This window comes from Echeneis naucrates, chromosome 14 (genome assembly GCF_900963305.1).
Source record: "Echeneis naucrates chromosome 14, fEcheNa1.1, whole genome shotgun sequence".
In the NCBI taxonomy this organism is placed as follows: domain Eukaryota; kingdom Metazoa; phylum Chordata; class Actinopteri; order Carangiformes; family Echeneidae; genus Echeneis; species Echeneis naucrates.
The window spans coordinates 14,434,548-14,461,780 of record NC_042524.1 but is presented as its reverse complement, the minus strand read 5'-3'; the positions used below and the strand labels follow the sequence as shown (position 1 = coordinate 14,461,780).

The window sequence follows — 27,233 nt, the reverse complement described above, 5'->3', positions numbered from 1 at the left end:
TATCTGCATAATGCCTCTACAAAAAGATCAATCCATAATCAACATATCTACTCTTTTGAGGGCTGCTTATTGATGGTTATGAACAAATGAAGTAACTGGATCCAAATTTGCACATACTGTATACAAAAAAAAAAGGACACCTGCTTAATAAACATCAAGATTTGCATGTTTTTGGCATCTTGAAATAGGAAGGGACGGAGGACCTGAAAATTATGTGATTATATTACTTGAACCAATATGGTCAATGATTCCCTCACTTCAAAACAACCTGAACTGTACACACAGAAAGAAATGCAGCCCAGCCATAAAAACAGACTTTATTACACTATTATATCCAAACTGAGATTACTTTTCCGAATATGTTTGTTGAGGGAGCTTTAAGTTGTCTTATATAGTAAAAAAAAAATCCAGTGTTTGTGCTAAAAAAGAAACTATATATTTCTGCATCTCTTCTTCTGCAAGGTCTAAGTAGCTCTACAGAAAGCTCCTTCATAACAGCAAACAAATGCATTCCCTTTGAACCTTTCAGAAATATGAAATCGGACAAAACCATGACTGAGCCTCAAAAGAGCCAAACTAAGTGCGTCCCATCATGCATTTACTTACAGATAAGCACAAAACAGGAACATAACATAAATCTTATCTCAATTAAAATACTTTAGAAACTTTTTTCACTCAAATATCATGTTCATGTAAAGGCTCTGATTCCGTATATAATAATATTAGATATCTATGCATACTATATATACACTCGGAGATCAGATTTAGCCTTGAATCATTCTTCAGCACTTCAAAGATATAAAGGAGGTCACCCTTAAGCATTATTATAGTCAAAATGATTTCACTTTCATGTCACCAATCATGACCTAGCCTCACTTTTCTCAAATGATGGGTATCTCAGCGCAGAACAAGAGCCACGTGCAAACCTACAGCTGGATAATTAATTGAAAATGGGTTAATTCTTCCCACCACACTAGTCCATCTTAATTGGGACGAGATAAGAACAGTCTTAATAGTTGGTCAGACCTTCGTAAAAAATATCCAGCCAGAGCGGGCTTATCTAAATCCTCTTGGCAGAGCTATCTGAGTAGTCAGAGGAGAGAGCAGAGCAGCACTTAAATTTGCCTGAAAAGCAGCTCTTATAAATAAAGCAGCAGCAGCTATCAGGCTCCGCTGATAGTGCTCAGCTTTACTGTTCAATAGTGACTGACTTATTTAGTGTATTCTGTTAAATAAGAAAGAAAGAAGAAAAAAAAACCAACACACACTTAAGCCATGGAGGCTAAATCAATTCAAGTTCGAGGCTGTGCTATAAGAAGTAAAGTAACATGCAATGGGCAGGCTAACCTGTTGAAAAAATAAAGTGTTCAATGTGTGACTCTTCACTGTCCATAACGGTGGTAAAAAGTGTCTCTCTCCTGTGTGTTTGATAACCGTGAAGCACAAGGCTGCCCTGGTGTTGGGTTACGACGCGTTCTCCGCCAATATGCCTTCGCCGTCAATCGGCCTCTGCGAGTTCCTGCTGGAGTCTCTGTCAGCTTCGTCCTCTTCATCAGATCTGCCAACACTCAGGTGTCTCCGGTACACAGGAGGGCTACAAGGGTCAACACACATACAGACACACCATTATATCATTACTTGGGACACTGGCAGATACCTAGAAACCATGACACTCTCCCCCAGGCAGCAAATAACACACCCTGAAATATGTGCTGCTTGTGCCTATTATCGTGATTTCTTTTTAATTAGTATGCATCCATGATCCGAGGTGACACTATCTTACTGGGCTTTCTATTTACATATTAGTAAATAGTATGTGCAGTTAATTACATGTCAGGGGTTAGATAGTGCAAGAGAATAACCCAGAAAACAATACTTAATATATTACTGCAGTCTGTGCTGTACCTTGCTTCTACATCATAAATCTATTAATATTTCAAATTGTGCCTTATGTTGTAGAGATTTGCTGCCATAAGAATTGCTCTTTAACACATATCCTGAGGATGAGTAAAAACAAAAAAAAGAAGAAAGAAAGAAAAACGAAAACAAGTCCTTTGGCACCTACATATGCTCTAGCAACAGGAGCTGTCTGCATATGATGCACAACACTCCATAGCCTGACACCTGTGTATTATGAAGTATTCAATATTTGAAGAAGGTTGAAAACATCTGTGTTGTAGCCTTGTCACAGAAAGCGCTGTTTGTCATCCATTCTGAAAGGCAGTGACATCTCTGATTTGCTGTCACAAGATGTGTAAATTTGCCAAGGCTTACACAATTCGGGTTAAGATGAAAATCTAATTTTACAATCGACTAAATTCAGAAGTGAGAAATTTGTTGTTGCTGGAATTCATGCCATTGTTGGTTTTTTTAATTAAAAAATATATAAAGAGAGCCAAAGAAGCACTTCAACAGCTTAACATTATTTGTTTGACTCTCCATCCAGTTAAAGATGTGTTTATCTACAATGAAACGCACATTTCATTTAAAGAAGTGCTTTAGTCAATATCTGGCTTCAACTGTTGCTGTCTTTGAACTGTTTGGAAGCACTAATGGCATAAAGCACTATAGTCTTTAACAGGCATTTATTACTGCAACTATTTTGTGGACAAATAAGAGTCTACCATGTTCAGCCCATGAAACCTATGTTCATCCACTTTTTACTGATTGACCCAAAAGCCATCGTTTGCTGCCACCATTGTTTACAGCCACACAGGAACAAGCAATCTTCAAACTGTGAGTAAAATTACTCTGAAAACAGACAACCTTTGTAGCTGAGTGCTAATTTTAGCACTTTTAATTATGATGCGAGCGTTTCATGCCACACCTCTTTAAACACTTCTTAGATGACATGTGGAGGCAAAAAAATGTTTTGTTTTTGTTAGTTTTTTTTTTTTTTTTTTGCTTTTGTCTTACCGCCGACATCTGTTTGTTGTCGATTAACGGCCGCAGCCAGCCACCTCTCTGTTTAATACTATGCACTTATCTTAAAACATCAAACACGCCATTACGAGAAACGCCAACACTTGCGGAGATGTAATCCATTTTTACAAAGAAAATACAACATCGCTTCTCTGACAAGCAATTATAATAACAGATTACTGTGTATCTCGAGCACTGTATCAGCATTTGTTTATGATGAAATTTAAAAATACAGCACAAGTGAGTAGAAGTGTGTCAGTTATGCAGAATAGAGAGAAACCACTATGCTATGTGCTATAACAAATTGGTCTTTTTGAATAAGACAAATGTGAGTGTTTGCAAGGAAAAATAACGGCGGCATGCTCATTTTGTTGATATAGCTTATCTAGCACAAGTCAGCGTTAGTCTGTCATACAGATAGTGCACAATGTCAGAAGTTAGTACATTAAAATAAAGATCCTGAGTGCCAGGCTCCGTGGTTATTGCCACACCAAGCATCACCTCCTCCTGTTGATATCAGTCACTGTCAGGCTTGTAGAGGTACTTCATCACCATGCTATCCATCTTCTTCTGTTTCTTGGATTCCTTCTTGCTAGATGGCCTGCGGCTGGAAAGCTCCTTCCCATCGTCATCATCAGATGGGCGTTTTGGCGCTCTTTTCACACTGCTGGAGCTTCGATAGGAAATGGTGGAATCGGAGGAGGAGGATTCTGACGACTCTGAGGAGGAAGACGAATCCTCAGAGTCACTTTGTTTCTTACTAGATCTCTTCTTGGACTTCTTGGCCTTCTTCCTCCTTGAGCCTTTTCTGCTATGGTGATCGTCTGAGGAAGAGGAAGAGGAGGAGGAGGATTCTGATGGTGAGGCTTTACTCTTTTTATCCTTGCGACTGCGGGAGCTGCTGGTACTCAGGGTGCTGGATGGCCGGCTGCTGTAGTCCAGAGCAGAGCCAGATGCAGAGCGCCGCAGGACGGATGTGCTGCAGCCAAGCCCCCCAACCTCTCCCCTCTTCCTGCTGTCCTCACTTCCTGGCACCTTCTTATCATCCTCTTCCTCACCACTAGATTCATCAAGTTTGCTGCGCTTGAATTTAATGGGCTTGAAGCTCAGCACCTCATTAATTGCAGCCTCCAAGTCTGGGTCTAGGTAGTTGCGGTGTGTGACTGTTTTAATATCAGATGTATCCGTCTGGTAAGCGTCTGAGGAGTGGGGTTGAGCTGGGGTCGAAAAGCTGCGACTCAGGGAGCGAGGGCTGAAAGATGATGCCCCCTCACTGAAAGCTACACTCTGCCCATCATCATCGTCATCATCATCTACATGCAGGCCAAATTCACTGAGGCCACAGCTGCGGGCCACCGACAAGCGTGAGGCACTGCGCCTGTCATCTTTCCAAGAAGAACTGCGATGCAGCGATCGGGGACTAGAGCGACTCACACTGCTGATAGTTGACTTATTGTCGTCATCCATGTGCAACATACCCCTCCTGGTGGACATCCTGCTGGGAGCCACTGATGACACCATGGACTCCTTATCAAATTCAGGGCTGCTGCGGGAGGTCCACCGGGACTCCAGTCCTTTCCTGGCTCTGCTGGTGGCCTCAGAATATACCGAGGAGATAACAGAGCCTTTGTCGTCTAAGTCGTCCTGCGTCTGGCTTTTCTTCCATTCCTCCGGGAACTCTCCAGACTTAGACTTGGCTTTACGAATGGAAGCGTGGTCTGGTGTGTCCGGCTGCTCTTTAAGTGTGCTAAACAGGGAGCTCTCATCACCTGTCCCACCTATGGAGTCTTTCAGGTTGGAGCGCTTCCTGTAGCTTAGAGAACTCATGACAGACATTGATCTGCTCTGCTCTACTTCTTTCCCATCTTTGCTGACGTCATTCGTCTTCTCCTTACCTTCTTTCACCTCCTTGGCATCTGCATTTGCTGCATATCTGAAGGGTTACGTGATAAAATTGACACCAGAGACAAGCAAAAAGATAACGATAAAGATACAAAAAAAGAAACAACCTGAAACTCTGCGTACTTGAAAATAAAAACTAATCTTCAACTTTGTGCAATACCCACTGCTGATACAGGGTAGCTCATTTATTTTGTCCTTGGGACCAGTCAAGAGTCAGGGAACATATAGCTACAATACCCCTGGCTACTGCTGTTAGGTACAGTATATAGTGCAGGAACTGAGGCAATCAACCAGTGAGAAGATCTATCTAACTGTGGCACAGGCGTCATTTAGCAGGCGTGCCAACTGGCCAGGGGCCACTTCAATAAATTTGACAGCAGCCATTTCCCCATCCCGCCTCCTGTCATTAGACAGATTACAGAGAGGGAGGAATGACACCTAATCACATGAAATACCCATCTTTCCGTAACAAACTGCCACAGGTAATCCTGTCCCTTTTAAGTGTGGGAATGTGTGTGGTTTTATCGCCATACGTCTAAGGGGATACACATGTTAAGCTGTAATGATGCAAAAAGAATGTGACCACCGACCTGGCGCTCTTCAGGCTTCCCTCATCTGACTGGGTCTTGGTGGAGCCTTTGTTCTTCGAGAGCCAAGACTTAATACCATCCACACGGTCCTCCACTTCCGAATCTGTTTCTGTCTCATCCCCACTGCGAGGAAACACAATCAGCAAGAGTCTGCGAGAAGCATCAACTCAAAGCAACAAATGACAACTGTTACATTTATTTTAGGAAGAGTTGTCCTACACCATTGTACTCAGTGTCTGAGTATTATCAAAACACACTACTTTAACCTTCTTTGTGCAACATTTCAGACAAATTCTCAGATAGGAAATGACAGCAAATTACTTGATACTGCGATATTATACACAGTGTAAAAATCACACCACAACAAACAAAATGAATAATTAGTTTTCACAAGTGAAACATTTTTGCCTCGTAATTGAACTCATTCTCTTATGAAGCGATAGGTCAGATTAATGAAGAGCAATACATGCAGGCTACAGGCGATTGTGATTATGTGAAACAATAATATCATCATATTCAAAATGTTTTTTCAACAGATGTAGATGGGTGAAGCAAATGCATTATCTAGGCAACATGTAGATGAAGCTCTTGGAGGCATAATTAACTTGTTTGGCTCGTTCTGGGCTGCCAGCATCTGTGTGGCATGTCACCTGTTCTTGGTGATTGTTATTGGAGTGGAGCCATGAGACAGCCCCGATGGCCCCGTGCCCGACATGACAATTAATATACAGAGACCTGCAGACTCCAGTGAAAAAGCACAGAGGATCTTGCCTGCATAAGGTCACCCCCTTCATTCATTTGTTTCAAATCTGTGGTGCTTTTTCTGAATTAGCCACGATATTGTCCTAGAAGGTTCTTGAGCAGAAAACAGGTGAAGGAAGCGAAAGGGGGAGAGGGGCCCAACCTCCGCTGGCGTTGTTGTTAATGCATTGTGCATGCACTCTGTGAGAAATCCATTTGCTTGAGCACACATGGCTTGAGATGGGACCACTATATTTGTGGCTAAACAATGCATAACAACACATTTTCAATACAGTTGCTGTTTGTTTTTTTTTTACACTGCACAGAGGCACATATGTTCTGAAGATACAAACTACATTTGACATGTGTTGCCATGGTAACCTCTGTCAGAAAAATGACAACCTCCATGAGATAGTTTTTGGTTTCAGAGCATGAAAATCTCCTGTGTATTAATATTACTGATGACAGGGGTGTCAAAGATTAGCTGAAAATTCCAGTCCCTCTTGTTTTATGGCAGACTTTGTGTTGCCTCTTCACTATTATTCATAGCTTTACTTTCAGCGACTTTCCGGTGCCATGCTTCATCAATCTAAAATATTTACTTTGCGTATCACCGAGTTGTAGATATGTTTCATCTGCTATCTACAAAGGGCTGACTATCATTAAAAATGACACAGCCACGCAGGTAACAAATCTTGCTCCTTGGAAAAGCTTATCTATCTCAGCTTCTAAACAAGTTGGAAAATGCTTATAACAAGCAAACACAAGGAGGTGTGAGATGACAGCCATACTGCTGTGCTCCATCATATGTTTGTATTCCACATATCCATCTATGTGGGTCTCCCAGTGAGCAGTGGACCACTCCCTGTGTCACACATTCAGTTTCCTCAGAACACAGTGTCCTCTCTCTTCCATTCTTTTTTTTTTCTTGGCGGTCTACCTAAAAAGTTTTTTTTTTTTTTTTTTTTTACACAATAAAAGTGGTACTGGTGCTAGAGGGGTATGGAAATTGTGAGGGCTTGGGAGTGGGCAGATTCTCAGATTCTTTGTGTGTAATATTCAGATTGAATTTCTCATCAGTGACCTCTCCTAGGGGAAGGAAATGATAGTTCGAGAAAGACTTAATGGCCTAGCTATATAATTTTCAGCACAAAAACCTCTATGATAGGTTATTGTTTTATTTTCCATAACCTTTCTTTTCTCCTACACACTAAATAGAACTGATAAAAGCTTAAAAGCCAACAGGTTCATTAATAGATTGAAGTTGTTTACACATGCTGCCCATTTGTCGGCTCAGTGATGCTGACTTTTTAATATGATATATTACACAACAAAACAATCAGGCCAGCCCACAGTAAAACCATCTCAGTCCACCTCCTTTCTTTAACACCCGCACATACATATACACACATGTGCGCCAAACAATAGGTGGCTTGCAAGTGAGGTCTGTGCAAATGGTGTCACAAATGATTTGTCCTTGGCTCCACACTACTAGCTAACCACTCCTGAGGCTCGTGGATACAAACAAGCCCCAAGAATTTAGAGGTGAACATTAATCCCTTCTGACAATCGGCCTGCACTGGGTTGTAAATCTTTGTCACAAATACTTACACTCACCGTCAAATTCTGTACAACTTGCTTCAATCAGTTTAGCACTTGTGGTAACACAAACACATCTTAAAGTTATCTACTCAAAACGGACAGATTAAAAATGCATAAGGACTGAATTCATATTAACAAAAGTGGGCGCTCTTGACACACTTAATGTTATTCACTTCTTTCTCAAGGATAATTAGCACCTTGTATTAAAAGTGAGTGTGTCCAGTCCTTAAGGTCAGACCATGCAAGTAGAGGCAGTTACATTGTTTGCAATGAGTAATTAAGGTTGTGAGTGGAAGGCCCACAAAAAGAAGCTACTAATTTATTAGTGACTTTCTTTGCTAAAATAATAATAATCCTGCTATTGAAGTAGAGAGTATGGAACTATTGCATACTAATGTAAATCATTTGGAAAATCGACTTCATAATTAAAAGAAAAGCACCCCCTCCATTATTGCTCATCCAAGCTGCTAATGCAATGATGTTGAAGGAGGGGAAAATGCAATTAAGTAAACATGGCAAATCATTGTTCTTTTTTCTTGAGTTGCACAAAAAGAGAGGCAGAGCACTGATACGTGCAGGTTGTCTGATGACAAACGGATAACAGAGCGCAAAGTGACCGAAAGTGTCATGATCGTGTCTCTTTGAAGAAGCAATCAGGTTAAAGTAGCAAATTATGGATGGGTATATAATGTATGCTACAAACTGGAGACATGCTCTGATGAAGGTTTAAATTATTTTACATGCTGCAGAAATTCCTTTCATAACACAAAAACGGAAATTAAATTCAGCCAGTCAAAAGAACACATTTAACATTCACAGTCTATGACTACTTATTTTCAAGGAGGACAACATTTGGATTTGATGTTAAATGTTTCGCAGCAGTACGAGATGAGATTGGATTAGAGGAGCATTTGCATGTATGGAAATCAACAGAGCTTTGGGTGAAATCATTTCAGTGCACTGTACCATCGCTGTCGCACACCACTTGCTGACTGTGCAGCCGTGGCTGTACAGTCGCAGTGTGCAGCAGCCATTACACAGTCAAAAGCGTCACAATTGTGCTTTTGGCCTTTTCACAGCACATGTCAATTACAGCCACCATGCTAAGAGTATACACAGTGGAGCTCATCACGTCACGAGCTATTTTAAAAAATTGATAAAGAATTGACTAAATAAATAAAACACGCAATTTCCACAGTTTGTGTGGATTGCAAAAAATGACAAACTTGTGCACCTCCATTGCATGGCAAGTCTGGGAATAAAAGTAAAATATGCATTATGCCGATATAATGTAAAATGATTTTTTTAAACTGTTTTACAGATATGTTCATCTTGTGTCACATGTGCATCATGTGTATTTCCAGAATTTGTCCAAAAGCTTTAAGTTTGAATCGAAGGCTGTGCTGTAATGATTTCAACTTTCATACATCAACTGGCTGCATGCATATTGGAGAAGCAACAGAAAAACAGCTTTACTCCAGAACCAAGCCAGTGCATGAACATGCGTGATGCTGCTGTTGCTGGAAACGTAGCAGAGGATGGTGTTTGACACAAAAAGTATTCCTGGAGACAATGATGCAGTATTACCAAAGGTCTGAAACGTTTTGCAGTTTTTCATTTGAATCATATTTTCCAAAGCAGTGATGATACGTGCATCAGTTAGAGTTGCATTCTATTTAGCACTCTGCTTCTGCTCCTGTATTGCTGTGCAAACCATCTTCTGCGCTGGGGAAAGAAAAATAAGCCTAGCACTGGGGACTGTGTACAGACACTTGGCACAAAGTAAAATGAAACAGAATGAAACTTTGGGGCTATCCATTAAGCACAGCTTTTATCAGAGATGTACACCACAGGAAGAGGTTTGTATTGTCCTTAAATTACTTCTCCTCACTGTGTTACTGTGAACAATACAAACTGAAAAGATAAGGAATACTGCATTATTCTCTCCTTTGGATGAAACGCATGTGGAAAAAAAAAGTAACCATTGTGACAAAAACAAAGGATGCATTTTCCATTCTCACGTTTTGTTCTTTCTTTTCTGATACTTTGTCACCATGTCTTGCAAACTGCCAGAAGTGTGGAAGACACCCAAAAAATAAAAAATAAATAAAAAAAAAGGGAACAGGGAAAAAGAGAAGAGGAGAAGGTGAGATACTCAAACAACAGTCTAAAGGCGGACAAACTGAGATAACAGCAAACAAATAGTTTTACACTTCAACAGACATAAAATAAATATCCATTGCAAAGCAGTGCCTTGGTAAATCAGCTCATGCTGTTGCTGGCCTCCTTCTCAAACAGAGCCAGTGCGTGTAATGCCTTCCTTTTAGAGGTCTGTATTACTGCAGTCAGTGTTTACCTCAGTGTGCTCAGAGCTAGTATAACCCTCAACCCCACTGCAAAGAGGGAAGAAATAACCAAACAGGGAAAACCAGCACTGAGACAAAAGATCAGAAGCAGGGAGCAGAATTAAACCATGTGAGAATTATTTGGGGAACAGACAGAGTGTAGTGTGACTCATGAAGTGCAAAAAGGTTGACGTAAAAAGGTTGATTTAGGAGCAGAAACGGATGTGGGAAGACATAGGAGAAAGAAAATATAACGATAGAACTTGTGATTGACAGGCCACAAAAAGTATGGAGTTACAGTTGTTTCCTTATTATTCAATCAAATGCAATAGGTTTGCAACCAAGAAGGGATTTTAGAGCAAAAGAGAATAGGTTGCAATCAAAAAAAAATTATAATAATGAAGTAAGTAAAGTAAAGTAAAAACATATGATAATATAATAATTATAAATCAGTCCTCTTTGCTTGCAAGTTCAAGTGCACTTAATGGGCGGGGCCTATGCTGATGATGAGAGAAGAGTTTCTATTGGTGGGTTTGACGTGGCTCCAGAGCAGACTACACCGCCCGTTACACCAGCTATTCCCTTTATTTAAGAGCTACTGGGAGGTTAGTTGATAGTCTATCGCTCTTTGAAATTGAAATGTTGAAAGTGAATTATATTGTCAGATAGTTATCAAATCTCTTTTTTTATTGTTTGATTGCAACCTATTCTCTTTTGCTCTCAGATCTCTTTCTTGGTTGCAAGCCTATTCCATTTGATTGAATAATTAAGGAAGAAATGTAACTCCAAACTTTGGCTATAGAACAGTATCTCCTGATGTACCAAGAAAACATTTGGGAAAATTAAAGCCATCCTGCACCTGTTGATTAAGTCATCGTTGTCATCGCTCTCCATCTCGTCCTCGATAGCAGCTTGCAGGTCACCTATCCGTTTGAAGGCCAGCTTAAGGTCCACTTGGAGGCTCTGATTTGCTGCCTCCAAACTTTCAATGTCCATTTCCTGGGAAAATGAATCCCAGCACAGAAGAGGTGAGGTTCTATCAAACGTAAACCCCAGTGAATCACTCTTAAATCTCCCAGCGCCCAAGGCCTTACCAGCTCATGCTTCTTGCGGCTTGCCTCACCCTCCTTCTTGGAAAGCTCTCCCATTTCCTCCTTCATGTCCCTTATTTGCCTCTGCATTCGCTTATTTTGTTCTTTTTCTCGGTTTTCTGCAGCAATGCATTGATTTCTCTCCTCTGTCATTTTTTCGAGATTCTCCTTTAGACGGCCAACCAGGCTCTGGGAGGGAGTCAAGGAGAATTTGGTGAACAGCAGCTCTCAATGCAAGTTGTCAATTTCTAAACCACTCAGACCTACGGACAATTTAGAGTCACCAATTACCCAAACATGATGTCTTTGGACGGTGGGGTGGGGATAGGAGTACCTGGAGGAAACCCACAGGAGCACAGGGGGAACATACAGACTGGGAAATGAACTATGCCGCCTCGTTGCCCGCAGTCTAACCAGTACATGTGAATTTCAATGTCCAAGTAATGGATTTTTGAAGTTGCTCTTCTGTCACTCTTCTTTTATACCTAATGGATTTTCTTGGTGGGAGTAGTTGTTAATGGTGGTAGTGATTTAACAGTTACTTAACAGGAGCTTTCAGCATTTTTTGTGTTTGTACGACAAGAGGGAAAGAGATGTAGCTAACTAGTTAGCATGCTAATTTAAGAATTACAGAAATAGAAGCTAAGCAAGAGTGAAAAGTGGCTCAATTCACACCTCAGCTGTCGATACAAAATTTTGTTATGGTGCAATAGCCAAAAAAAAAAAACCTATATTGCACTTTACCAGTAAAATTTTTACCAGTTTGAGGCGCAAATGTATATTTACAAAGTTAAGTCGCAATCACATAATACATCATATAACAAGGCATTTTGTGGATATGACAAGCTTTTTTATGGCGATTCCCTCACTTATAAAAAAGTATTATTCTTTGTTTGCTCCAAAAAGATGCAACTATGCAAATGACAGCACACTCCGTTCATATGATTTTTGTGTCTCATTAATGGAAAATAAAACATAAATTAATGGTTCACATTGCATGTATTTTACATTTTGCAAGGCACAGAAGATTATCTCACCTCCAAGCGTTTGATCTGTGTCCTCTCATACTCCAGCTTGGTCTCCAGTTCACGGATCTTGGCTTCCTGACGACTCACAAGAGATTTCTCCACCATGGACTGTTCTTGGAACTCGAGCTGGCTCTGCAGCGAATGCATCTGGGGGAAGGCAGGATACGCACATACATGCACATAAACAAACACCATCACTCCCAGAGGAGCAGCACTTTTTTGTATACACCCTTCTTGACCTCTACTTTTCCACTTCTACTTTCAAACAGCACTGTGAAGAATTTTGTGCTGCTGTTTTGTGTACTTATTAAAACTGAATTAGTGTTCGATGTTTTGATTTTTTTTTTTTTTATAGATTTAATCCATGTAAATATTGTACAGCCAGTCTGAAAAATGAGCTCCAAATAAGCTCCTAATCTACCATGAATGGTCAAAAGAGGAGTGCGTGTTTCAGGATCACTAATTCAGAGTCACAGTAATTTCACAGGCTTTCAGAAAGGGCTGAGTTTCATTCAAAGCTTTTTTGTTCTACCTACATCGTTTTTCATGACTGATAAAAATATGAAAGATACGTCACAACAACACCGGCCCACAAAGCAGCGAGGCACCTAATGAGGGAGTTTGTATCTGAGACAAGGAGGATTCTGAGTTCTTCTTTGATATTACTAAAGAAGCTAGCCTTCCCTCCTGACTGGTGATGAGATAACCACTTCAAGGTCAGACACTTTAGATGGCTATCACTACCTTCTCTGGCAGGTTTTAACAATGCCTTACAGCTTTTGTATTACTGCAGTGTGACCAAAAATATTGTGACAGCTGGGCCTCAAGTGGACTAAAGCTCTGGCATGTGTATAGCTCAATATAGATGCAGACTCTGCTGTTAGGAAATGGGAGGAGCTCATGTGATATTATATTTGCAATACATTCTGTTCAAGGCAGATGGTTTTATTTGTTTAGTCTACTGCCTGTCAGCACTTAGAGGAAAACACCCCCTGAAAACCCACTACCTGCACATGACAATGGGGATAATGTGCATGCAAACACACACTAAAGATCACCATATTCAAGCTAAATTCATTTAGCAGACGAATGCATCAACAAAGAAAAATAAGTATGCATTATCTTGTGACACTCGTGATATGTTAAACAGTATCCTCTGAAAAAAATTGTCCTCCAACAGAAAAGCAGTTACAATAAAAGCATGATTATTAATATAGACTTGTAGCAGGTGCATTAACCTTTTCTACATCATGAACCCACAGTCATGATGCAGTCACAGCATACGGTGACAAAAACAATCAGTAGAGAAATAATCCAAAATCACAGACGTGATGTTTTTCAGTATGTCATTTTTATCCTGTTCGGTGTTGAAATAGCACTTTAGATGAATCACAGAACAGCTGCTGGTCGTGGCAGTGTCATCAGTTTTACATGTAAAACCAGCAGAGTGTATTTGGAGATAAAACGCTGCTTCGATATTACTAATGCCGACCAAATTTCTACATAAATGTGAACCTCAGCCACAAATTTCATGCCAATCGATCCAATTACTGCTGAGATATTTCCATCTGAGCCAAAGTTGTGGACCATCCATTATCCCTCAAACCATACCACCAGGCTAAAAAGAAACTAAAGCTACAGGCCTCATTTTAGAGCAGCATATAGCACCACCAATTATTTTATTTAGAAAACCCTATCCAGGGTTTTATGGACCTGGGAGAAAAACTGTATCTCGTATACACATTACTGAACCGATCAGGATAGAAAAATCCTGCTTTAGTCTGTCAGCACTTTTGAAATTGATATCAACATTTATAAAGGATTTACAAAGTTAAATTATTGTGTCCACAGTGATACGTACTTTACTGACTTGTGGCAACGAGTCGATATAAAGATGTCAGTTATGATTGCTTCATCTTTGGTTGCTCATTAATTAAACGGACATTAACTGTGTATCGGTGTGAAAGTAACAAAGAGCAGGAGTTTGACACTTCAAACATGACTCCACGGCAAGCGTTGGTTACTGAAGAATTTTTTATGTGCCGGAGTAAAATGGCAGCTTCAGGGGTCTCCACTTGATAAGAAAATGATATGGATTTTGCAGAAAAAAGCCAGCATACAGCAACACAGGCTCTTCTGGTGTTGCCAGTGTCCCAGTGCCAGTGTTTTATCACAGCATTATACAAATAAAGCAACCTCACCATTTGACACTATTTTCGTCCATTTTTTCCTATTGCCACCTTTTCATTTACCTGGATATGTTCTGACAAAATGACACACTGGCATGTAAGTGACAAACATTACTAATGAGATAAATTGCGAAGAAAGAAGCTGCTGAATTAAACCAAGGAAATCAGTGATAGAACAAGAATATATACTTTAATTTGGTCTAATTGCTTTAACCATGCAACTGAGTTATTTGTCTGACCCTTCGTTTAAAAATTATTAGTTTGAGACAAAAGAACACTGCTTTGCCTTGACTCTAAATCTTTGCTTTTTCCTATGATTTAAATGCAAATTGCTTCCCAATTTTGAGAAGAAAGAAAAATTTTTTTGGTCACAGTAATCAGTGAAACAGTGTGAAAAGCTGAAGTCTAATCAGTGAAAAGTATTAAAGCATCTCATAGATTCCTAAAAGACATCCATAGTGCTTTTGAATACTTCCTAATACCTTTTCTTGCACCTCTTGCTTCTCCTTTGTGGCCTCTTCCAGCTGGGACTGCAGGTCAGTGATCTGGCTCAAGTCCCTGGCAGACTGGGAAGGACACACACAGAAATATGGAAAGTAAACTGACAGTAAATCAAAGTATGTGCGCATGCATGCACACTTCAATTATCTGTAAAAACAAAAAAGAAATCTCAGTTTATGTAGATGAACAGAACACGTCTGTGCCAAATAATTCCTCATGTGATCTGCTGTAGAACAGATTGCATCTCTGTGACGGCAGCGCACACACTGTGTTCAGAGGGGAGTATGTCCTCCAAAGCCACACAAGCAGAAAAAAACAAAATGTTAATGTCGACGTTGACGGTGGTATCCCGCCATGTTTCAATCTAAACAAATACAAATAAGTAAATGAACGGTTTTTATGGGAAGAGTCATCTGTTTCCTTCGTATCGCAACTTGGCAGTTTCCTTCTTAGAAGGGGGAAAGTCTCAGCTCCGATAAGAGTGGGACTTATAATACATTTTCAAGGTTTTTGAACAGCTTGCTGGGCAGGATGAGTTACCTGGGCGACTGCAGCCTTGTGTTTTTTCATCAACTCATTCATGTGCTCCTGATCCTCCTCCATGCGAGACTGCAGGTCATTCTTCTCTCTCTGCAGACGGCTGATCTGCTCCTCCGACTGGAACACAAAGAGAATAAGAAAAATGCACACACACACACACTTTAGGTTAGAATGGCAGGATTTATTCCTGAGCCACTGAATATGATAAATGGTCATTAGCTGCCCAGGCAGTTCTGGAATCTCATCTAATGGCAGTGAAACACAATCTGGACGGGATTCGGGCTGGAGGATGAGACCAATTGAAGATAATCAATTGGCTCATTTAGGAACGGAAAAGTGCAGCCAGTGCGGCATACTGGTGATGTCCTATTTAGAGTTCATCCTCTGTGTTCAGGGGAGAGACTCAGGCCCTCAATATGCATTCTCTAATCCGAGACATTTACAAGACCTTCCCTTGCCATAAATGTAGCAATTAACAAGCCAAGCACAGGCACAGAGCACTCAATGCGTCATCCCCAGAGACACAAACATCCTCAGTCTACAAATCTGAAATGCAGGCAGTTCTCTCAAGAGACAATTTTTAATGAGCAAAATTTTGACAAAGCTTATTTATCCATTAGGGCAAAATGTGGAAATCAGACATATGCCAAAGGGCATTTATCATTTTTTTATCCCACTATGGCTTGATGATATACACACATTAACGTTATCGCCCTGCTCCATTTCGAGGAGTGAAAATGTGATCGGCACAAGCCCGCCATTCATTAAGTCTGTTTGTTGCTTTTGGTTTAATTTGCTCATGATATGAAGGAAAGAAGGGTGCAGAAACATTTAGAGTACATAAACACTTTGGCTCTTGTCGACTTTGTGAAATGATTAGGTATTGTTCATTATTTGTAAATGTGAGATTCTATATATGCTTTTGACTGTGTTACAGGAAAAAAAAGAGCATACTCTGTTCGAGACGTGCAGAAATTTGTGGCATTCAAAACCACTCAAGAGAATAATTGGAACACAAAGCTAGACATGTCAGAACTCACCGACATCTTAGCTTTGATCACGTCATCCATCTGAATATGCAAGTCCTCTATTTCAATCTCCATGCTCTTTCGAGCCTTTACTGCTGCTGCGCAGGTGAACTCAGATTCCTCAAGCTGGGGGTAGTGGGTAGGAGGTAGGAGGTGAGGGGGCAAAGATTAGTCAACCGTGATCAAGGATTTATCCTGGATGGGCAGGATATGTACATTTATGCTCTGAGAAAAAAAAAGGTCAAACGTGTTTCCCATATAGGGAAATATTAAAAAGATGAACTACATCTGCGTTTGCAGCAAAGGTACGTACTTGATTTTTAAGCTGGGAAATCTCTCGCTTGCTCGGGGCATTGCTCTTCAGGTGATCCAGCATAATTTGTGCATCAGCCAAAAGGACTTTGGTTCTCTTCAGGTCCTTTTTCAGCCTCTTTTCTGTCTCCACATCCCTCTGGCTCACCTGAATGACAAACCACTCTGTTTTTCTATCCTCCTTCAAAACCCATAGCGCCTCTCCAGTCTGAAAAGTAGTTTCTTTCCAATCAAAAGAAGTGGCTTCGCACTCAATCGCACACACTTAACTGCACTGACATACACCAGAGGCAGAGTTGTGGAAGTACCTGGTCCTGGGCGTTCAGCAGTTTGGACTCCAGCTCTCGTCTCTCACGCAACACTTTCTGCTTGTCTTCATACTCCTCCTCCAGCTGCACTTCCATCTGCTTCAGCTGCAGGACACATGCACAGGATGTCAGGATGATCAGTGATAAACAAATTCAGACATAGCACACCGTCACCCATCCTGTTAGATATGGCTGCTCTCACACGTGAAAGACAAAGGAACCCCCCTGAGCAAAGCTGCCAGCCATATATACCTTGTCAAAGATAATCTTTTATTCTTTCAAACTAATTTTTTAATATTTGCTATAAATACATTTGCAAACACTAGTTGTATTTTACATTGCATTTTTTTTGCATGTGTCTATTATATTGACTGTGTGTTACAATTTCAATAAATTGTGTGATTGCTGTTTCTCCTCTATGCTGATGCGGGTTTGGAAGCGTCTTCAGTTAGAAACCATGATTTACGTTTGAATAAAACATATTTATACAGATATTTGTAGTAATATGTGGCATATTCTGGGAAACATATACAGTATTAACTTGAAAGAACCAATTCAAGAACTTGAGGCAAGCAATTTTTCTGCAAGGATCTTGAGTGTGCATTTCTCAGTGCTTCCTTACCCAGACCTCCTCAGTTGTTTATGAATGAGTGTGCCTACCTTCTTACTGCAGGAGCGCCTGATCTCCTCCACCTCCTCATCCTTACTGTCAATCTCTTTAGAGTGGGTCTGCCGCTGTCTCTCCATCTCCATCTCAAGCCGCAGCTTTGCCTGAGTACATGACATAAAATATTGAGAAAATAAATACAGTTTTTGGGGTTAATCTAAAATTAGATATTTATTTATATAATCTTATATTGGGAATTATTTGACATGAAATGGGGAAGGTAATGTTTTCTGGGGGCTTGGGATGCTGCTGTGAAATGCTAATCCGGTGCCGCCCTCTACCTGCTCCAGCATTTGGATGGTTCCAGCCTGTTCGTCCAGCTCCTCCTCTTGGTCTTTCACCTTGGCCTCAAGGTCACGAAGCTGCTTCTTTACCTTGGCTAGAGAGGCTTCATCTTTGGACTCCTGGGAGGACAGATCCTGCAGCTCTGCCTCCAGCTGCTGCACCTTCATATTCACAGTGCACAACTCACTGTCCTTGTCCTGCAGGAGGAGGAGACAAAGTAAAAGCGTGCATCTGGACCAGCCCAGTTATGTCATGCAGAGAGAAGAGAGACCAGACATATAGTCCCTAAGAGAGCATCTAGAGTATGTTTTGTAAAGTAGCTTACCTGCAGCTGCTGGCGGAGGTTAAACAGCTCGCCAGTTATTATGTCTTTTTCTCGGGCCAGCTTCTCCCTGTGGCTCCTTTCTCTTTGTACCTCAGCCTGAGACTGGTTCTGCTCCAGGTCAAATCTAAAACACACACATTCACGCACTGATGGACAGCTCTGGCAAATGGTTATTCCAACTAAAAATATCAAACTAAACCATTCAGGAGATTAAGTAAAACGTGCACACTAAGCCATTTGTTACCATACATATGTGAGTTATTTTGCCTGCAAACTGAATATGGAACTTTCAGCTGACTTCAGTGAGTAGATGTTCCACTAGTGAGATTATCCTCGACACAGAGCCCAGCATCAAATTCTACTTTAGCCTCAACTTTTATCGTCCTTAATTAGACATAAATTTACAATTGGTTTATAATAATGTACAAAATGTTTTCTTCAATTTACTGGGGCAGAAGCACTTATGGTTAGTGAACTTAAAAGCTAAGTGTCTCATGCTGTCAGTTTGTTGTAATTCCCTGTTTTTCTCTGAAGCACAGCTGAAAATAATTTCACCCACAGAGCATCTTCAATTAGCCACAGGGGAGAGATCACATTCTGCCACAGCGAGAGCTTCTCAAGTGCTTAAAGTCTGAGTCATTTTCTCAGCTAATGCAATTCCACAGATTACAGAACATCTCAGTCACTATTCAAATTAAAGAAAACTTTTGTGCTCTGCAGAGTAGGCCACAGTGTGTGTCTAAAAAGAAAAGAGCAATATGTTCTTTAATGGCTGTGTGTGTCTATGAAAAAAAGGGTAAAAAGACACACAGACAAATAGATGGATATAAAAACAGACAGACAGACTGAAAAGAAGGGGAAGTAGTTCAGACTGACTTCCTCTGTTTCTTCTCCAGGTCATGGTTGCGGCTCTGTAGCCCCTCCAGGTGAAGCTTGGTGTCCTGCAGCTCTGCTGTTAGTTTCTGACACTTCTTCTTCAGCTGCTGCACAAAGCGCTGTACATCCTCATTATCTGTCTGCAAATCCGCCAACTGCGCGCGCACACACACACACACACACACACACGCACACACGTTTTCATTGTTCTTTGGGGTTTCTTTAATACAGTATGACAGTTTAATATATATCATTATGTACAACTAACAGGTTACAAGTGTGTGTTAAAGTGATTTCTGAGGACCAAGAAAAGTTCCTTGCCCTTCTCTCAAGGTGTCTTTTGTTCTGCTGCTCAGTCTCAAACTTGTCATCAAAGTCCTGCTGGAGCTTCTTCTTGGCGAAGTCCATTTCACGAATGGCTCGGTTGTACTTTATCTGCCACTCACCTCCTGGAGGAAAGGCATGCAATTCAGAAAAAAGGTATGCATGACATTTTGGAGTCTCCTGCCTTTAAAGCAGGTCTGGCAGGGTACACAGAGGAAGAGAGGCTGAAAAGCTCAGAAATGATTGATGCCGCAGATTATGGAGTGCACTGTACTAGCTGCGATGTTTATCACATTTAAGGACCAAAATATAATCTTTCAGGAAATAAAACTTCTTGCATGAAATCCTGACCTCATGAGGTCAAAAAATTCAACAAGAAAACCACGAAACAGGTTTTACTTTTCAGCTCTAATCTTTAGTTAAACCTGAGGTAAGAATTCTGAGCACACCACAATAGTAGTTAGGAAAGGACATGTCTAAGTGGCACTTTCCACAGTTCTTAGCCGACCCTAATTCTGGAGCTGTCAGAGGCTATCAGAACTATAACAGTGGCCAGGCAGACATTCAGGTTTAGGTTCATTCATTCAGGTTCATTTCCAAGCCTTATCATTTTAGAGGCTGTCCATTTCTCCTTCACATCACCAACAGCGGCTCCTCCATCAGTGCTGCTCATTAGCATATATATAGCATAATGACAACTTGCAGGGCCACCAGCTCTGATCCCAATGATTATTTTCTCATTCATCTAAGAATTCTGATATGCTCTGTAATGGCTTGTCTGCTGAGGTGGGTTGAAGGGGGTGGAACATAGAAAAAAAAAATAAAAAAAGACAATATTCTCTGGGAAGGAGCTCTGTTTCCTACCAGGGGGGAGACCAATCAGCGAGAGGCATTAGTTGTATGCCTGAGAGCAAACATCTTAATCTCCTAGTGGTAAATCCCAAACTTGGATAATATACTTAATAGTGTTATGCAAGATGTGACCAAGTCGCACTGCCAGTTCCCTGCTGAAAAGATCGAACATAGACAATCCTTCCCGTAGCTACAATTAGTGTAAGAGAGAATTTTTGTGCACATAATGCAGGTATGAGCTGTTCATGCTTCTGACCTGAGATGGCAAACAATGATGATTGTTTGAAAAAAAACTGATGACCAATGAGGGAAAAACTGCTATGGTCACAGAATCAGCATCTCCTGTTGCTTAAATGTTTAAATTCAGGGCAAGACAATATAAATAAATGGACAAATGAGCTTCTGTTTGAGCAGTGCTGTCCCGAGTTTAAACTTTCAACTAACCAGCATCATCGTCATCGTCGTCCATCTCCCCACTGAGTTCTGAAGATTTCAGGAGTCGAGCTTCCATCACCTCCATCTCCTGAGATTCTAATTGTTTCTTCATGGCATCAAACTTTGCCTGGAATACACAGATTCACAAACCAGACAAGAGGGAAACACGTCAGTCGGATTAAGACCTGACATAGGTTCTGATATACTATTTTGTCACTGTGCATTTTTTCTATTAGCGCATTTGCCTGTAATTCCTTCATATCTTTCTCCAGGTGGAGTCTCTCTGAAGTCTCAGTCTCCAGCAGCTGGGATGCTGATTCACTGGTGCTTCTCTCGTCAGCAAGCTCAGCCAGCAATTCTGCGATCTGGATACAAACATTGAAACACACAACATGTCACGCAATGCTACAACATACACTGTAGTTCTGGTACAAGTCGAAGTGGAAGATAATCAAGGCATGTAACTCAAACACCATCTTCCCAGCATGCATTTCCAACAGCAAAGGGACCCACCCTGCTCTCCAATCGATCTGTGTTCAGTCTCAGCTCATTTCGTTCTTTCTCCACCCTCTCAAGCTTTGATTTCTGCAGCTGTATCTCCTCCTGGAGCAAAGGTTATGGTTAAATAGGTTACGTCTTATGTCAAAGTTCAACTAAAATATTAGGTGCTACAAAAATATTAAACATCAATAATCAGGGGTGCATTGCTGCCATGACAGGCAGTACATTTCGGAAGAGGATTACAGGCTGTCAAGCTGAGAGGAATCTATCAGTTGGTGTATGTCAGACAGAGAGGTCTGCTCACATCTTTGCTTCGCATCTGATCCTCGGTGAGCTGGACCTCAATAAGCGGCTGGACTGTGGTGAACAGCTTCCACCATGGCCAGTCCTTCACACCACGGTTCTTTTTGATGTTTTTCTGGATGCAACGGATTGCTAGATCCTGAATCTAAAAAGACACACATGCAGAAGCAGAAACCACAAGGGAATGTAAGAGCGTGTTGTCCTGTACACACACAGAAATACAGAGATTGAGCTGATGACTCAAAAATGTAATACTAGTGATTGCTTCATAATAAATGCAGATAGCAATGACTGTACGACGGCAGTGGGACTTTAAATGGAGTATATACAAACAAGAGTTCTAATGCAGAGGTACAGGGAGGTCCATGGAAGGATGTTATAAAATAAGCAAAATCATAATCACTCACTGGAATGAACCTATCACAGAAATCAACTCCTGACACCATATCACCCTCACCACTGGTGAACAATATTAGAAAAACATTGCATCCCTCAGTCTTGTGTGATACTGCATGTATATCAGTGAGCAGCTATCCCAGGACCTGCCAGCCTCCTCTGGAGACTTTCTGCAGAGTGCGTTCCAAGGCTGGAAGCTAATTTTTGATTAATTAAATCAAACATGTTGGCAGCTAATTCCAAGTATTACACGATTTCCATGCTGCTTATGCATGAGGCTCTCGAGAAGCAGCAGATTATGGGGAAAACCCAATTAGAGCAACACAATTCCCAGCATCAGGTACATTCCGCCCTGAAGGTACACTGTATGACCAATTAGGATTTGTCACACAGTGAAAGCCTTAACATGGACCAAAATGCAGCAAATCTATGACAGAAGATTTAAACAGGTTCCACTTGTCATATTGATTCTAAAATGAATAGAAGACAAAAAAAAAGATTGAGCTACATGAGCACAGTGGATAGACATTTTGGTATTGGCTTCACATTGAGAGGGTGTGACAGCTGTAAAACAGCATGAAGGGAATTAGGATTGTCAGCCAAGATTAAGACAAATTTGTTTTCAATTCTCTTCCTCGATATTCCATGTTTTTGTGTGCGTGCGTGTGTTGTCCTAGGTCTGCTGGCATGTAAGATAGCTGAGAGCTTCGGTATATGTCTGGAGCCCGTTTGATCCCGCAGCTCAGTTTCTACAGCGCTCTGGAATCAGACCTTGTTAAGAACACCAGCCAAACCATCAGGGACATAATGGTTTGACAAGCCTGGCTCATGTCACTATACTGTCAAATGTCTTTTCAGTCCTGCAAGACACGTATATATCCAAGAGCTTTAAATGTATCTATTTTCATTAGCATGTCTTATTAAAAAAAAAAAAAAAGAGTACACGATACAAAGAAATAATTATATATATAATAATAATATAAATAATTAGCATTCATGTTTTGATACATTACGTGTCAAATGAAATGTATGTTAAAATTCAGGAAGAACTGCGGCAGTAAAGGTTAATGACTCAAATCAGTAGGTATATTATCACAAGACAAATCTCTTATTGTTTGCTGATTTTAATGCAAATAACATTTTTGTTGCAAGGGGGAAAAAAAAAACAACAACAACAACAACAACAAAAAAAAAAAACATTTGTAGGATACCTGAAGGACAAAACTCCCAGTGCAGAAAGTGCCTGCTGAGGCAAAATAATAGACTTTTAAAATGTCAGGTTGTCCCCTTGAGGAAACAGTTGAAAGAGGGGGGGGGGGAGAAAAGAAAAAAATTCCCTTTTGTCATTTAATGTCACATGGGCTTGGCACAGCTTCACAAGGTTAACATGCCAGGAAATATCAATCAATGGAACTTGTGTGACTCTGTCTCAACACATTCTCTAGATCTTGTCTGTGGAAATAAGGAAAGATAAAGAGATGATTCAACTGCAGCCCTGTTTCTGTACTACACCCCTGGCGTGGAATAGTGGAAACAGTAAAAGTATAAACAAAATGAGATTCAGGTGCCCTTCAGGTAGTCACTGTAGGAAACGTATGTGCCACATGTACCAGCTGTATAGCAAGAACTGTGGCACTATGAGACAAAAGGGGGAAAAGGGTGAAGGAAACCGTTTTTAGCTCCGTCCCTCACATTCATTCCATTTTTTTCTTAATAGTTCCAAACTAAGAAAAAAAAACAAAAAAAACAACTCACTTTCAAGTATTAATAACTGGTCCTTGAAAATTGAAGTGTTTTAAAGAGATATTTGTGTTTATATGTATGTGTGCGCTCTGCTGCCTGTCATTTTTTAATTATTCCACTGTGGATGAACAGAGTTCAATGAGTTTAATGGAATAGAATTAACTGACAGAGAGAAACTTGGTTTGAAAGAGCAGTGATTTACGCTGACATGAACACAGCTTAATGGGGCCATGTGTGGGTTTTCTTTCTGGAACTAGGTGATGGTGGTGGTCACTCGCCAAAAGGCTCTGATTATTACCTCCGCCTCTTAGAGGCAGACTGAACGTGAGACCGACTCACTATTGGAATATGATGAAATGGTTAAGCCAAGGCTTAAAACAAAACTTGACATTTGCTTGCTTTCCACCACTGGTGAAGTTAATAAAGTTTAATACTTACTGACTGACTGATAAGAAGAAAACTGTTAATGTTTGATGTAGTGACAGCAAAAATTCTAAAGAGGTCCTTTAAATAAGCCTCGACACTGAGGTCATCCTTGACCTGTGGTAGCCATCATAACTGCACGCACGCACACAGCACTATAAAATAACAAGATACAAAGAAATATTTTTTTTTAATCTTTTTATTATAGATAGATTTGCAGAGGACATGGGCCATATGGGGGCAGAGGAAAAGAACTGTCTCCTGGCTAATGGATTTTGTAATTGCATAGTTGCCTAGCAATTTTGTATGGTTGCTCTCTAGCAGATTGTGAGGCATTGGGCTCTTAGCCTGCTTCACTGTACAAATACTGATGATCTTAATATGCAAGTACATGTATTGTATATATTATAAACATATTCATACAACCTGTTAGCCCGCTGTTTGCAACCAATGTCCATTACCTCAGGATACTGACTGTAAAAATTTAATTACAAAAGAGAGCCGGTATGGCAATATAAATGGTCATATTGATTTACCTCAAAGCAAAGATGATGTTTTAATAGTTTTGCTGGCCTTATACAAGTGAAGATATCGCCTCATTGACACTTTGTGATACTGGATGGGGACCTGTAATGTTGAATCTGTTTCAGCCACTTCATCACCACCCAGCCAAAGTGACACATGCCCCTACAGTAAACAGTTCACACAGAGCAGGAGAGGGACTGCACAGCTCCATACATCACACGCGGACATGCATGAGGTCTATAGAGATTAACCCGCCACACAGAGGGAGAAAAACGGAAGATGGGTGGAGCAGCATGTGCCTGCTATAGCTGCATCCGAGGTGAGCAGTTTGATAATAATGCAACATAAATAGACAAATCTTTTTCCAATATCCCCATGGGAAATCTGTTTTGGATGGATTGCAGGTGAGGAAGAAGAGGGGAAGGGGCAATAGATTAAGAGAACATAATGGTAATTAGCTGAAGAGTTACTGCAGAGCTGGTTAGATCTACCCCAAGAGCAGAGCAAATGAGCACTAAAATTAGCTCTGAACAAGGCACCATCAACTCCTTATGCACTTCTAGGCAACAAAGCCTCTGGAGTTCAAATTCTTCAACTACTTTATTTGAAAAAAAAAAACAAAACCAAAAACTGTTAAGCACCAAAATGAACCTTGATACTAACTTTGTTAGTAACCCTCTATGAATTTAAAATGGAATTTTGCATCGGTAGCTTGTCTTTCTCTATATCTAGTTTAATTCAATTTTAACTGTAACTTTGGAATCACTTCAAAATGATGACATTTATAATTTTCTTTTAGTGATTTTACAATAGATACATAGACTCACTTTGGGGAATTATACCCTTGGGCTTCCAGCTTGGAGTAATTTTGAACAAAGCCATTCCTCTCAGTGAGATGTCTTGCCTACCTTTCTTTTCTTGAAGGCTTGCCGTGCCAGGTAGCCTCTACAGGCAGCTTGGAACAGGGTTAGATTACACTTGGTCTGCTCATCCCTCTGTTCCTCCAGCTTAGCCAAAGTGCCAGCTCTGAAAAATAACTGGAGGCAAACAAACACGCACACACAGAAAAAGATGAAATATAATTTTTTGTAAAGGATAAATATGATTATGAAATCAGGTTATGCTTGTGGTAGCCAAAGGGAAATTTGACTCAGAGGCCCTGCTTAAGGGGGAGAACAGCAGCAAAATAAAAACAGGAGATAAAGAGTAAATAAGTGCACTGAAGCAGGAAATCAATAAGAAACAGTGTAATCCACGAACAAGTGAGCATTATCTAAGTGAGAAGGCTGTGATTAAGTTATTATCTCGGACAATCAGCCTTGTCTGTTCCTAATCTGGGCCAAAGGTAAAACACAGGTAAACAGCCAACAGAAAGCATGTCACGGCCTGTTTTTAACCTCAGAGGGATTCAATTCTGTGAATACATTCTGCATACGGTGACAGTATTCGAGTGGATGGATGATGACAGAAAGATTGTCTCCACCCTCTCTGCCCCCTCATCACAAGTCCCATTGCTTTATGAATCACTGAATCCACATGTGACCTGTTAACAAAGTGCAGGCTAGAAATGAACAGCAGCTTCAGTCAGGAAATCATCAAAATCAGCAGGACTGATGAATTCGCTGACATCCAAGAATAGTGTTTTTTAAATGGCTTAGTGCAGCCTGAAGAGAGGCTGTTTGTCTTGTTGTCAACATCATCAGATGGATGTAGTACCTTCTAAAATACTATCAATCTAGCTGATTTGGGGCAGAGCTTTGAATCCATTGCTGTGAGCCTATTTGGTGTTAGTGCATTTGGCATGCAACTGACAGGTTGCTAAGATGCCAGTGCAATGTTTTGTCAATGGCCAAATGCGCTTGTCTTACTTCTGAGCCCATTTCACACTCCAAAGTGTGGCACTGTGTGATGCCGCTTCCAAACAATTCTTGTGTCATTTGTTTTACACTGAACATATTTGGGAGCACAAGTTCCACTGTTTTGTACATTGTTGTTTCCTTTGATTTCCTACTTGGCTGATGTCCACTTTCCGGCTGATAGGATTAGACCTCAGCGTGCCAGGCGGCGTTTACTGTGATTACTTTACAATGGTCATGGTGAAAAACAAAGAGGGCCATCAGCTGCGAGAATTTGCACTAATGATCTGAAAAGAAAGAGGGAATCTCGGTCACATAGTCTGGCGGGGCAGGGGCATGCCGCTCAGGTAACGACTGGCTAAAAGGCTGGAAGGAGGGAGACGCCTTGGCAACTTGCAAACAAACAGGATGGGAAAACAAACCTCAAGGAGGAACAAGTATAATGAAAGGCACACTCCCCCAGACAGCAAGTGCCCTTTAAAATATAGAAGAATAAAATGAGCTCTTAACAGCAGCTTTGTGTTTAGAGCTTTAGGAGCAGTGAAGCTGGCAGCCAGTCACACAAATCTGGCACAAAGGCTTATACAATCATTTTATAGCTATTTATTGATTTGAGGTGTGGG

General features: G+C 40.7%; 1 protein-coding gene across 8 annotated transcripts in view; it reads right to left on the bottom strand.

The window, feature by feature from the left end:
• Positions 1–301: 301 nt before the first annotated feature.
• LOC115053840 (unconventional myosin-XVIIIa-like) overlaps positions 302–27,233 on the bottom strand; it is a 60,349-nt gene continuing 33,417 nt past the window's right edge. For 5 of the 8 annotated variants that reach the window (XM_029518671.1, XM_029518672.1, XM_029518674.1 and 2 more), the window contains 21 exons: positions 25,663–25,791; positions 21,669–21,812; positions 21,377–21,466; positions 21,109–21,228; positions 20,873–20,990; positions 19,574–19,701; positions 19,253–19,407; positions 18,377–18,500; positions 18,048–18,248; positions 17,760–17,870; positions 17,100–17,204; positions 16,793–16,939; positions 16,492–16,605; positions 15,452–15,568; positions 14,893–14,976; positions 12,231–12,368; positions 11,197–11,382; positions 10,962–11,101; positions 9,779–9,823; positions 5,415–5,537; positions 302–1,594 (listed from right to left, as the gene is read on the bottom strand). In XM_029518671.1, coding sequence (XP_029374531.1) covers positions 1,465–1,594; positions 5,415–5,537; positions 9,779–9,823; positions 10,962–11,101; positions 11,197–11,382; positions 12,231–12,368; positions 14,893–14,976; positions 15,452–15,568; positions 16,492–16,605; positions 16,793–16,939; positions 17,100–17,204; positions 17,760–17,870; positions 18,048–18,248; positions 18,377–18,500; positions 19,253–19,407; positions 19,574–19,701; positions 20,873–20,990; positions 21,109–21,228; positions 21,377–21,466; positions 21,669–21,812; positions 25,663–25,791 — 2,649 coding nt within the window. In that variant the 3' untranslated portion in view covers positions 302–1,464. Of the gene's footprint in view, positions 1,595–3,423; positions 4,856–5,414; positions 5,538–9,778; positions 9,824–10,961; positions 11,102–11,196; positions 11,383–12,230; positions 12,369–14,892; positions 14,977–15,451; positions 15,569–16,491; positions 16,606–16,792; positions 16,940–17,099; positions 17,205–17,759; positions 17,871–18,047; positions 18,249–18,376; positions 18,501–19,252; positions 19,408–19,573; positions 19,702–20,872; positions 20,991–21,108; positions 21,229–21,376; positions 21,467–21,668; positions 21,813–25,662; positions 25,792–27,233 lie in introns of all 8 variants that reach the window. The other 3 variants (XM_029518677.1, XM_029518670.1, XM_029518676.1) reach the window with 3 other exon arrangements.